Source organism: Acipenser ruthenus, chromosome 3 (assembly GCF_902713425.1).
Source record: "Acipenser ruthenus chromosome 3, fAciRut3.2 maternal haplotype, whole genome shotgun sequence".
Taxonomy (NCBI): domain Eukaryota; kingdom Metazoa; phylum Chordata; class Actinopteri; order Acipenseriformes; family Acipenseridae; genus Acipenser; species Acipenser ruthenus.
Genome location: NC_081191.1, coordinates 100,151,908 through 100,165,246, shown reverse-complemented (window position 1 = coordinate 100,165,246; position 13,339 = coordinate 100,151,908). Strand labels below are relative to the sequence as shown.

At 38.8% G+C, this 13,339-nt stretch overlaps 1 protein-coding gene across 4 annotated transcripts in view; it reads left to right on the top strand.

The window, feature by feature from the left end:
* LOC117435730 (myosin-IIIa-like) overlaps window positions 1-11,185 on the top strand; it is a 99,625-nt gene extending 88,440 nt beyond the window's left edge. Inside the window, exons 33-36 of one of the 4 annotated variants that reach the window (XM_059019783.1) lie at window positions 3,440-3,528; window positions 4,237-4,277; window positions 8,000-8,179; window positions 10,471-11,185. In XM_059019783.1, coding sequence (XP_058875766.1) covers window positions 3,440-3,528; window positions 4,237-4,277; window positions 8,000-8,179; window positions 10,471-10,588 — 428 coding nt within the window. In that variant the 3' untranslated portion in view covers window positions 10,589-11,185. Of the gene's footprint in view, window positions 1-3,436; window positions 3,529-4,236; window positions 4,278-7,999; window positions 8,180-10,470 lie in introns of all 4 variants that reach the window. The other 3 variants (XM_059019786.1, XM_034059114.3, XM_059019785.1) reach the window with 3 other exon arrangements.
* Window positions 11,186-13,339: the final 2,154 nt, after the last annotated feature.

The window sequence follows — 13,339 nt, the reverse complement described above, 5'->3', positions numbered from 1 at the left end:
CACTTCCGAGGGCATAAACGTACTGCGCTCACAGATCTCCACGCCACGTTTCCTTTCAAGACTGACCTGGCAGGAGAGCCTGGTTCAAATAAGTACTTGTTGCCTATCTAATTTTTTTTTCTCGCAATTATTGTGTTTACACAAATATTAAGCGATATTATTCCACTGTATTAGTATTACTACTTTTGCGTATATTGTGCACTACAGTCTGTTGCTTGTTGCATCCTACTGCGGCCTTGTGCCCCGCGGGAAGCCAGCGGCTTGTGTCTCTCCTTCCCAGGGATCCAGCAACATAAGTCGGCTGACTTTGTGCTCTCCCCTCTCCGGCTGCAGTATATTTATTTCTTGTTTAAAATATGAAACGTTTTTATAATAACTAATTGTTTACTTTCTATTTTTTGTGGAGAAAGTTTTCTCTTGTGTATATATTTCTGTGTTTTTTTACAGATACTACATGCACAGCTGCTGGGCTCAGCAGTGTGGTGCAGGACCAAGATACGCGCTTCGGCTGTGATTGCTTGTAATCTCATCCACAGTATCTTGCTGCTGTCTTGGTGACTGTGTTTGCATCACCATTGCGAAATCTGTTAGTACCTCTAACAAACTGGCTTCCCGTGTGTGGTACTGACTGAGTGGTTTTGCCAGTGGCCTGAACAGGTAGTCATCCCTGTACAGGTGTACATTGCTACCTGTGGTGACCTGCAAACTGATAGACCAGTACCGTACCGGTACCGAGGTCATCGACCTGCTCCGTTCCCATCCCAGTACCGTACCATACCGACCCGGTACCAAAGTCACTAACCTGGTACTGTACCAAACTGGTGCTAAAGGCCCGCTGCCAACTTGTGCTCATGTTCCCTGTCCGGTATCAAACCAATCTAGTTCGGGTCTTCATCGCTGGTTGCTATATATAAGCAGATTGAGACAGCCCCAGTAGATATGTATACTGTACACTGTATTGCTTGCTTCTTGCGTCATGCCTGAGTTTTATCCCTGTGAGACATCCTATTGAGGACAGTTCTGGATGAGCCATAATTTAAAGACAGGGAGTGGAAGGGTGGTGGGCAATTCACTGACACACATGGGAGACAGAAGGTTGTATTTGAAACGCCGCACTGGTACCCAGTTTTATTTTGGAAATTTTCTTTTTTATTATTTGTCGCCAGATGGCGCTGGTGCTGCAACTCCCCTTATACCAACGATGGTAAACAGGGGTTGCACCTGGATCCGTCAGCACACACAGGTGCTCTGAAATAATAATGAAAACCAAAGACAAAATAAAGAGAAAATAAAACACAGTAATAAAACTACAAAATAAAGGTGCTGCTTACGCAGTGCCCCCACTGCCGCTAAGCCGGTCAGTTCGGGTCTCCAACCAACGCTCCGCTATTTTCTATACACTGGGGTGGCCAGAGTTCCCCGTATACTACACACGTCTCCTCGGGTACGCAATTATTTCTTTTAATTCTTGGTTTATTTGTTTAAGGCGGGCTGTCTTCCTCAGCCGTGCTTGCCTGTTTTGTTCTCTCTTCAACTGGCGTTCCTGCCTGGTCTATGTTTACACTGGCGTCTTCCGCCAGCATAACAGGGTATCCCCTCTCCGGCCACCCGAATGCATAACCAAGCGCAGTACTTATGGGCCGAGCAATCTCCCAAGGCCCGCCTCTCAGCCACTCAGAGAGAGGGAAGCCAACACACCCTCTTCCCCACCTCTCCGTGTCATCGCCATGACTGACAGGCGGATCTTACGAGGCTGCTGCCCTCTTCCTGCAGAACCACGCATGTGCCAGACAATCAGCACAGGCCTCCCCCATTACACAGCGTTACAAATCAAATTCAACTTTTCTGTTCGAAAAGTTATTATGATTAATTGATACAAGCCCAAAACTGATGATGGCCTTTTAAATGCTAAGAGCATTATTTGTCATAAAGGAAACTTTAGATAATAATCATTGCATTTCTTTAGCAGAGTTCCAGCAATTGTAAAAAATAAATGGAATCATTAACACAAGGCTATTAAATTACCATTATTTCTCCTGAGCAATTTATCATTTCCAATGACCTTTTTGGAGCAGGGTTTGATAAACATGACAATGCTTTTTTATCGCTAATTAGCTTTACAGACATTGATTTATTGCTTTGTATTTCAAGCATCAGCGTTTGTGTGCCAAGTCAAAATGGTCGTCAACCCAGGGGCAGGGGCAGCAAATAGCTACATTTGAATAATTGTTTGGAATACAACTAACAAAATAGGGAAATGTTCATGATTTACAGCTTCATTCAAATAAGCCTGTCATCTTTCGGAAGGCACAGTAGAGATGAGAATACTGTACATGGTTATAGCTGTTATTGGTTTGACATTTTTATTCAAATACATACTAGGTCCTAAGAATTCTTCCAAAGTAATTCACTTCTTCTACTTGGTGGCCTGCTATACCAGTACCTGTTACGCTTTGTTCTCACATGGGAAAGTTTGTTAAAACAATATGCAAGAAGTGACTTTCTGAATCCAACAGGTTCTTTGATTTACCAGCAAATAACTACAGGCACTGGGAAATGAAAATGTTTTATCAGCAGTTGTCTCAGTTGACCAGCTGCCCAAGTAATTGTAACTAATAAGAAAAAACACTATTATGTTAAAAAATAAATCGTAGTTATCACATCCACTTTTCTATCCAAAGAGAAATATATGCAGTCTGATCTGTGCTTGCAGAAAATGTTTACTTGTACAGCAAACAGTTCCTCCCTCTGCTTTGTGCTCAGGGATGATGTTCTGATAGTAATTTGATCAAGCATACAGTTTAAATATTGGTAAAATGAATACTTTAACCGTAACACCTTTAGTGATGTGTGCTGCCCCAGGAATTTATAAACGGCCCAGAGCATGCTGTGTACTGTATATGAATGACAGTCAGGGTTGAGGTCAATGCCTTTTTTAAAATACCAATTCCTTCGAAGGAATTGTATTTGGAATTTATATTTTAGAGACATAATTATTGTGATTGTTCAACTGCTTTAATTTGAAGCCAATTTTAATTGACTAACCGTAATTTCAATTTAAGTAATTTGTTGCCACTCATTTTAACACAATACTGCTTTTTGCAATTTTGATCATGATGTGTTGGAATTGATTAAAAGGGAATTGCAAATGGAATTGATCCCAACCCTGATAACAATAAAGGCAACATATGAACTGCAAAAAGTTCCTACAGAGAACAATCTAGACAGACTCGTCAGCATCCACTGATATGAAAAATGTAACCCCTGATGCAAGTTCAAAGTCAGTGTTACGGGACTGCAGTTCCAGTTCATTTAGCTCCACCTTAACACATTCTTTATCACCTTTTTGGTTTTCTGTCACCACACCTGTGTTACCCGTTCCAATGATTTCATGAAGCACAGTAGTATCCTTTCCTGTAACTCTCTTCTTTTATAGTAGATCAGAAGCAGGCAAGAACATCTAGAAGGAGCCAGCAACCAAAAACACTGAATACCCCAGAAGACTCCACCTACTATAATCTAATACACGTAAGTAAAGCTTTAAATAGCTGCTTATCCCTTCGTAGTTAAAGATGACCATTTTGAATTTGATGTCCTACTGAAAGGCTTTTCCAATGGTGTGGCCCCCACAGCTTTCTTAATCAAAGCCTGCAACAACAACCTAAGCCATCTGATCAGCGTGACATGAATTGATTTTCACAATGCACATGTGTAGCTAATCAATCAGACAAACTGAAGAACATACAGACCATAAGCCTTTCACTTATTTCAGGAACATCAAACACAATTGCATACGGTATTTGCAGTAATTGCTTCTATGTAATGGTCTGTTTAATGGCTTCTGCTACATCTATGTGCTTTTAATTTTAATTGACTACATCTCAAGCATAATATAACTATTCAGAATGGATTGTCCTCCTTACATATTTGGGCTGATGTATCCCCCCCTCACCCTCAATTTAGTTTGAGGTTGCTATTTTGTCTTTATTTTAATACTGTGATTATTCTACTGTGATTGAGATGTGTTCAGTGCAAGTCAAGGTCTAGTTGAAATGTTCAGTAAGTTCTCGTCTTTGAACAAGTTGTGTCTGAGACGTGATGTTACTGTATGTTTATGGAGTTTTATTTTCATTATGTATATAAAAACAGTAAACCAGTGTGTGACCTTTTGCTTCAATACAGACTCCCTTGCTGTATTATCTAACCTTACACACAATCTTTTTGTTATATTTGTAGAGATCGGTTCAGGATGATAAACAGAGGCCAAGGAAGCAAAGGTAATCGATGTTTTGGTATTTAATTCTACCCTTAATGATTACAGTCCACTCCAAGTATTTAAAACCAGTGAAGCCTTTCTGCTTTGCTGGCAGTTTCCAGCTTGTGGAATAAGGGAGTGAGTCGAAGCTAAATAGCTGTGCTATCATACTTTTAAGGAGACAGGGATAAACAGAAAGTGCCTCATTACTGATCGCTTGGAAGGTGTCCATAAGTTTCTTTAACCTGAGTTATCATGATGCATAATAATAGGGGCAAATGGGGCCTACCCACAAACCTTTAACTCATGAGTTTGTATCAGTAGTATTATTCTGTTTTCACAAAATAGTTCACCATTGATTTTGCTGAAACTTTTCTCGACTGTAGTTTATCAAAAGTTAGAACAGCTTCAAAAATATCAAACATTATTTAATTCATCAAAGCATACTTTTATATAAAATAGTCTTCAAGTAACTCCTGGAATTTTGGGGGAAAAAAAGTGAGCTGTATCATATGAAATAAGCTAAATCCAAATAAAAGAAATAATTGGATAATGTAGGTTTCTTTTCTAGTCATTTTTCTTGTTATATAAACAGAAAAATCCATGCACATTCACGGTGTATCCTCAATCTACTGGTTTGAAAAAATGAATTTAATAATAGCTGTAGTTTCTGTATCTTTGCAGCATGGTTTATCATTTCTGCAGATTTTATAAAAGATTTTACTCGATTTATCAGCTTGCCAGTTTTAATTGCAGAATTACTATGAACACATTTTGATGATCATAATGCTGTTATACAGTGTAACAGTATTAACAACAGCTGTTTAAAGCTGCATTGAAGCTAAGAGCCACCCAAGGCTATCTTTTCAGATCTTTTGCCATCCGGTAATGAATACTAGCTTAATTAAAGGTTGTTAAAATATATCATTTGAAGTTCCTACTGTACAAGAGCATGTCAGAAGTTAAGAGGATTACTACATAACCCTACACCGGTCCCAGAGATCCCTACCACATTTACCACTAATCTTATTCACTGCCGTATATGTAACAAGTGGAGGCTGAGTAACTACTCCACAAACCACTATACAAAAGACCCAGCCTTGTTTGCACAAGCAGCTATACGATTTATTTTATTTTAGTTAATAACCTCCTCATCACAGGTGCATAATGGCAGTGCATTGCATATTGCATACAGAGGATTAGATTAAACTTGATCTAGATGACTCAGATCCTTGATTTACATACCATTTGATGTTGCATGTTTAATTCCGCAAAGAACTTATCTGCCCATTTTCTTCTTCTTATTATTATTTATTTCTTAGCAGACACCCTTACCCAGGGCGACTTACAGTTGTATACAAAAAATACATATCAAGAATTACAGTACAATTAAGAGCAATATATAAAATACAATGACTTCAGTCCTAGATTTTAGATGGTGTCTGTACTCTCAGAGGCTTAAAGATTAAAGGACAGAAAATGATAAGCCTTATGTAGGTCAGACTAGGCTTTATCACTGCCATGCCTGAAAAGTCTGTGTCTCTGCTTCAAGGTGAGTTGCAGGGAGGTGATGAAGGATCCAAAAAGAACAGATTGAAAGAGAGCTCCAGAAGAGGAGGAGGAGTAGGGAGGGTTATTAAAGAGGCTTGATAGACCGGTATGAGAGACAAGGATATAGATCTTGCCACTGCAGGTAATCGTATGTGAGCAGGTTAATAAAGCCCGTGGCAGAGGGAGTAGTTTATATGCATCACTAAGAATTACAAGGTCAGTGGAAAATAGCATGTGGCAACAGAAGTATAGGGAACAGAAATGGTTTTGTTTGTACGCTGTTCCAGGTGGGATCTCATTCAACATATAGTCATTCAAGAACATATTATTCAGATACATGACTCGTCAGTATCATGTCTATATACTGAAAGTTCGTAACAATACCTGTGAGACATACTAGACCTTGTTGCTGTATTCCTACCATCCTGGTTCACTTGATAGAAGATAGGGTTCATTGAAGACCGGTTTAATCGTCTGTCCTGGACTACAGCTTTCCTTCATTAGAATGCGAGGAATGTGATTAAACAGGCAGTTATTAGTGAAATCTATAAAGCAGGCGCTAAAGTTTAGTTTGTGTGATTCCTGCCTGCCGGCTGACCTATCCAGTTTGCCTGTTACAAGGTATATTGGCCGCGCCTGTCTAGAGCTAGCTGCATTGACTGCTTTCAGCTGCAGTCTGCCCAGCATCACCTGCAGCAGCAAGAATAACCACTTGCTTCACCACTTGCTCCAGTGTATGCTATGGACATGCTGTTTTATTCACTGGTTCTTTTCTCGATTGCACTACAAACTATTGCCAATATGATATGCCAATCTCCTAGTACTGTACCATTTATTGTTATACAGCCAAGTTGCATAAGAAAAGAAAGATGTTCTGTAAAATAAATACATTGCATTATACACTGATTACATTTCAAAATAATAAGACCTGAGGAGCCATACACTGGTGCATCATTCAGTGCACTTTATTGTTACTAGGATTTCACAAAAAGGATTACATTTTTAATGTTACTGCTGACCCACCGTTCCTTATGCATTTTAGAATTGCTTCAACCATGTCCCTAGGCGAGAGTTGAGATCATGCAATGCATAAATAAGCCTCCAAATGGCTGGTCTGTGGTAGTTGTCATGTCTGTCTAACTTGGATGCCCTCCCTAGTGACATTAGTGACACCTCCTCGGTAGAGGTCAGCTCGGGCCTAAATTTAAAACCTGATCCGAACTCGACCCAAGACCTTTGAAATATTTGCATACCCGACCTGACCTGACCATCTCCACAAATATCATAATTCCAAGGTTCAATAGAATTAAGAGTCACACCTAATCACTAAGATCTTCCAAATGCATACAGTTGGTAGCATCCATCACATGCATGCACCTACAGCAATCCTATCACATCAGTCTAATTTACAAGTATGTTACTCATTAGACACACATAGAGATCAAGCATTCCGGGTTCCACATCTCACCCGACACTCTGTCCCTGCTGGATTCGATAAGGTGGAATGTCTGTAGAGTCTTTGGACTCTGCTACAGGCTCTGCTAGTAGAGTAAGGTACCAGGAGTGTAGCTGGTTTAAAAATGGCAAAAGGAGACCATTGATCATACACTGATTCTGGAAAATGCAGGCCTATGTGAGAAACCATGACTTTCCATTTTATAAACTAAAATATGTCTGTTCGGGAACGATTCAAGAGGAATGCACATCTGTACAAGTTAACAAATGATTTACTGCGCAAGATTTCAGAATACATTTGAAAATGATAAATATCCTAACCCACAAGCAGCAGAAAGCAAAGGGTCTCTGCATGGTGCTGTGCGATATTCTAAAAGTGAAGAGAAAGAGGATGAAATACATGAAGAGGGAATAAACTGTTTTACTGTATCGGAGGAAAATATGTATCATTATGAATCATTAGAAGAACAGGCTTTAAGGGAGGATCGTGGTATGCCACCCACAGAATGAAGAAAGAAAATAGAACATTTTTGGATAACTATTACTGAGCAGCTGAGTTCAAAATCTTGATGGAGCGCACTTTATATAACCTAATCATCTTATCAGTACAATTCATACCTTTCTTCACCCTACCTCTGTGGTTCTTTTATGTATTTTTGACATCAAATTAAAATGATATGTTTTGTCATTAGTGATTCTGCTTCAGTTGTATAATTTGCATATATTTTCTTTCTACAGTGCAGGGAAATTGTTGGATAATGAAGACCCTTATTACAAGGAGCTTTCATCCAATCAGTCATTCCCAAAGAACAATAATTGTTCGGTCAAAGAGAGAAAGCCCTCTTTTGAAAGAGAACCCTCCCCTGACAGAAAGCCATCTTCAGAACCAGAGGATCCAGCCTCCAAACAGTCTGGCAGGTAATAAGCAACCACAGGACATGTGCATCAAACTCCACAAGTACCTGTGTAAAATGCTTCCAAACATTTGATATGTACAGTACAAGATAAAGATGTCACCAGTGCACAAATTATAAATATGAAAAGGAGGTTAGACAAACATAGACTATACTAACATAGTCGTGGATTTTAAAACCATAAAAAAAAACTATTCACGCAGAGGAACGCGGTTCTTTTGCATTGTGGTTAAGACGTCCACTTGCAAGTGCGCAGGGTCGCCGGTTCGTGCCCAGCCCTCCACCCTTTTACACAAACGTGGTTTGAATCTGTACCAACTAGCCCAGGGGTTCACAGGAAGCACTGCATTGGCGTTTGGGTTAAGGAGAAAAATTGCTTTAAAGACTCCTAGTGGTCAGGTGTCCCATGAGGCCAGACGGAGACCAGCCAACCTGAGCATCCCCTCATAGGTTCAATAGCTTGGCATCATTTGTTGCTTTGGATTGGTGGGTGAAAAGAGGTGATTGGCTTCATACTGGGAAGGGAGGTTGCCTGCTTATTTCCACTCATTCTGATCACTTAGTTGGTTGCTAGCAGTCAGGCATCATTCAAACAGTGTAAATATCGTATTCCCTTGAATTTAGGACACACTTTTTAAACCATTTTTTTCTTCTAGCAAATTGCCTGCTTCTTAAATTCTAGTATGGTGGTGTGTGTATAGTCAGTGCCGTTTTATCAGGACTCCTTGGGAGAAGGAAAAATATCCTGAATAAGCAGCTGTCCCAGTTAAACGAGAGGCAGTTGAGACGACCTTAGTCACACTTTTTTGATTCTTTATGAAAAGAAAAAGAATGAAATCACATCACATTATGATTAAATGTTTTTTTTTTATTCCTAAACAAAATGAATCGCACCTGCAATGTTGACACGCCAACTTTCTTTGCAAAAGCAGCGTGAGAAACCACAGGAGACTCCTGCTCCTTCAAGAGTTCAACGTGGTGTCACAGTGTAATCATGTACTCGCTGCACTGTGGTAGGTGAACCTGTCTTGCTCTGAAAGTGATCTCCGTTCAGCATTTGAAAATACTGTATACCAATTAAATAAAGTGAAGTCCCAAATAAACGACATAAATAGCACTGGGAAGAACCGTCTCCCAGAGTTGATCCCATTTAAGCAGCAATCCCCATTATCAGTATATTAGTATCCCGATTATGTGGTGCCGACCTCATGAGATGTGAATACCCGAGTACCCAAACAGCAACGTGACTGACTGCAGAGAAAAGACGAGCAAAGATGTCACTGCCTGATCTGGAATCATCCATGAAATACACCCATTTTCAAAGAAGCGTCATTAGCTTCCAGTGGAATTCGAAGAGAAGCTTTTACAATTTCAGTGTCTCATTATTAGGCTCCATTCTAACAAACCGTACCAGCGTTGACAGATCACAAATGCTGATCAGACCCCCATATATTTCGACATGCTAAGCATGAATTTAAAGGAATACAGTATTACTGATCCAAAATGGAAAGAGACACTAAATGTAGCATTACGATACTTATTCTTAATAGATAATGTGGAGATGTTTATTACATTTGCACAAAGAATATTTTGCAGACACAGGTTTTCTCCATTTTAGATGGAAGCATTACCGTTCTTCCTAATCTAGAGACTTAGAATTTGAAACATTTTACGCAAATAAAATTAATTTTCATTTGAGCACTGGTGGCAACAGACACCTGTTGCTGACAGCTGTATCTTTGAATAACCCCAGTCTGGAGCTAGCAAGCTGGCCAGGCATTTAATTTGCATTCATCAGGACCAGGCTTCTTTGTAAAAGCATTATGATGCAGATTGTGAATTTTGTTTTGAATAATTCTCTCCTGCTTTTAACTACATAGTAATTATATTGCAGTTGGCTTATAATTGTATTGTAACTACACCATAACATTCCAGAAAACCTAATTTTCTATTTATAAAAACTATCTGTAATAAAACTATTAAAACGATTATAAAACGGATAGTTTTTTTCTATTAAGCACTTAACGTACACAAGGAATTGAGCGGTTGTTCAAACGGTTTATTTTTTTAAATACATTTGAGACTGACCTATTTGGATGACCAGATCCAACCTGTCGGTTTCATGCACCTCATTGCAAAAATAAGAAAGTTAGCATCATGTTTGTTTGTGGCACACTTATGTCCCTTGTACCTTTTTAAAGGGTTAAATAGTTAATTCTCCAAGTAACATGGAGACATTTCATTTTTTGTTAGTCTGGTGTAAGCACCTTAAATCTTCTTCTTTTTAATCCCCAGGCAAGCGGTTACAAAAATGCCCTCGACAGAAAATGTGGAGGGTGAGGATAATCCCTACGACTACAGGAAACTGCTCCGCAAAACTTCTCAACGAAACAGACTCATTAAACAATTCTAGATTTTGTCAGCTTTGCATTAGTCTTTCATAAGCTTAAGCAATCTTTGCACTGTGTATTTTTGGTAAAAATCTTCCTATTTTGGCTTTAAAATGTATACATATTCAATATCAACTAACTGTGCAAAAATGCTATGTTTTTAATACTGTAAGTGGATTTTTCTTCTGTGTAAAAGCCAAATATTAAGGTTATTCTTGGGGAAATGTATTTCAATATCTGTTATCTGGCTGCAATGCTTTAACAATGAAAATGTTTTAACTAGTTAAATAATGAATGGTTATTTATTTTATTTTTAAAATGTCTAAGATAAAAACATTAGTATGTATTATACCTTAACCTAACCTTAAATGAGGTACTGTTATGGCTAATGATCTGCTATTGACTTCCATGTTAAAATATATCATTTGTAATATTTATTGCAGTATTGTGTTTTTTTATTGCATCTTTTACAAGTAAGCGAATATTGGAATCTGCTGCTAAAGAGCACTCTGTTTACACTGAGATCCTACCTTGTGTTAAAACACTTTCCATTCATGTTGTTTTAAAGATTCCCTTCAGTCTGTTAGCCTTTTAATATCCCGGATTGCATTACACTTCCAAATGGCACTTCTTATATATAGAGATATATACAGCTCTGGAAAAAATTAAGAGACCACTGCAAAATTATCAGTTTCTCTGGTTTTACTATTTATAGGTATGTGTGGGTAAAATGAACGTTTTTGTTTTATTCTATAAACTACTGACAACATTTCTCCCAAATTCCAAATAAAAATATTGTCATTTAGAGCATTTATTTGCAGAAAATGACAACTGGTCAAAATAACAAAAAAGATGCAGTGTTGTCAGACCTCGAATAATGCAAAGAAAATAAGTTCATATTCATTTTTAAACAACACAATACTAATGTTTTAACTTAGGAAGAGTTCAGAAATCAATATTTGGTGGAATAACCCTGATTTTCAAGCACAGCTTTCATGCATCTTGGCATGCTCTCCACCAGTCTTTCACATTGATGTTGGGTGACTTTATGCCACTCCTGGCGCAAAAATTCAAGCAGCTCGGCTTTGTTTGATGGCTTGTGACCATCCATCTTCCTCTTGATCACATTCCAGAGGTTTTCAATGGGGTTCAGGTCTGGAGATTGGGCTGGCCATGACAGGGTCTTGATCTGGTGGTCCTCCATCCACGCCTTGATTGACCTGGCTGTGTGGCATGGAGCATTGTCCTGCTGGAAAAACCAGTCCTCAGAGTTGGGGAACATTGTCAGAGCAGAAGGAAGCAAGTTTTCTTCCAGGACAACCTTGTACTTGGCTTGATTCATGCGTTCTTCACAAAGACAAATCTGCCCGATTCCAGCCTTGCTGAAGCACCCCCAGATGATTCCAATTTTCAGCTTTGCCCAACACCTGGTCGTCTAATGGTTAGACGGAGACCTGGAGAGGCCTACAAGCCACAGTGTCTCGCACCCACTGTGAAATGTGGTGGAGGATCGGTGATGATCTGGGGGTGCTTCAGCAAGGCTGGAATCGGGCAGCTTTGGCATGAATCAAGCCAAGTACAAGGTTGTCCTGGAAGAAAACTTGCTTCCTTCTGCTCTGACAATGTTCCCCAACTCTGAGGATTGGTTTTTCCAGCAGGACAATGCTCCATGCCACACAGCCAGGTCAATCAAGGTGTGGATGGAGGACCACCAGATCAAGACCCTGTCATGGCCAGCCCAATCTCCAGACCTGAACCCCATTGAAAACCTCTGGAATGTGATCAAGAGGAAGATGGATGGTCACAAGCCATCAAACAAAGTCGAACTGCTTGAATTTTTGCGCCAGGAGTGGCATAAAGTCACCCAACATCAATGTGAAAAACTGGTGGAGAGCATGCCAAGACGCATGAAAGCTGTGCTTGAAAATCAGGGTTATTCCACCAAATATTGATTTCTGAACTCTTCCTAAGTTAAAACATTAGTATTGTGTTGTTTAAAAATGAATATGAACTTATTTTCTTTGCATTATTCGAGGTCTGACAACACTGCATCTTTTTTGTTATTTTGACCAGTTGTCATTTTCTGCAAATAAATGCTCTAAATGACAATATTTTTATTTGGAATTTGGGAGAAATGTTGTCAGTAGTTTATAGAATAAAACAAAAATGTTCATTTTACCCAAACACATACCTATAAATAGTAAAACCAGAGAAACTGATAATTTTGCAGTGGTCTCTTAATTTTTTCCAGAGCTGTATATATATAGATAGATAGATAGATAGATAGATAGATAGATAGGTATGTGGATATTATTCCAAGTTTATGCTTAAAATGATTTATTTTGTCATATGAAAACAATTATATAAAAAAAGAATAAAAAAATAAGCCTAATAAGAACCACAATGTTCTTACTGGAGGCCCTGTAACTGACTATGTAATATCTGCAATACTAAGAAACACAGTATTTCATATTATGGCCTGTTTATTGAAGTAATTTCTTATTAATAAAAATACTAAATAATAATGTATTATTCCCCATCTAACAGTATGTTGATAAGTTAAGTTTAATTAAAGAAGCGATCTCAATTTAACCAAAAGGAAACAGTTCCAGAGGTCAGGGGACCTCACCTCTTACCTCCTCTGCGAATCCAGAAACGGAACAGCCATACCACCAACTCGCAGCGATTGCTCAAGCCTCAGGTGTTGAACTTCAAAACAACTAGCGAGATATTGAAAGGAAGGATTAAAGTTTTTATACATTGTGTTTCCCAAA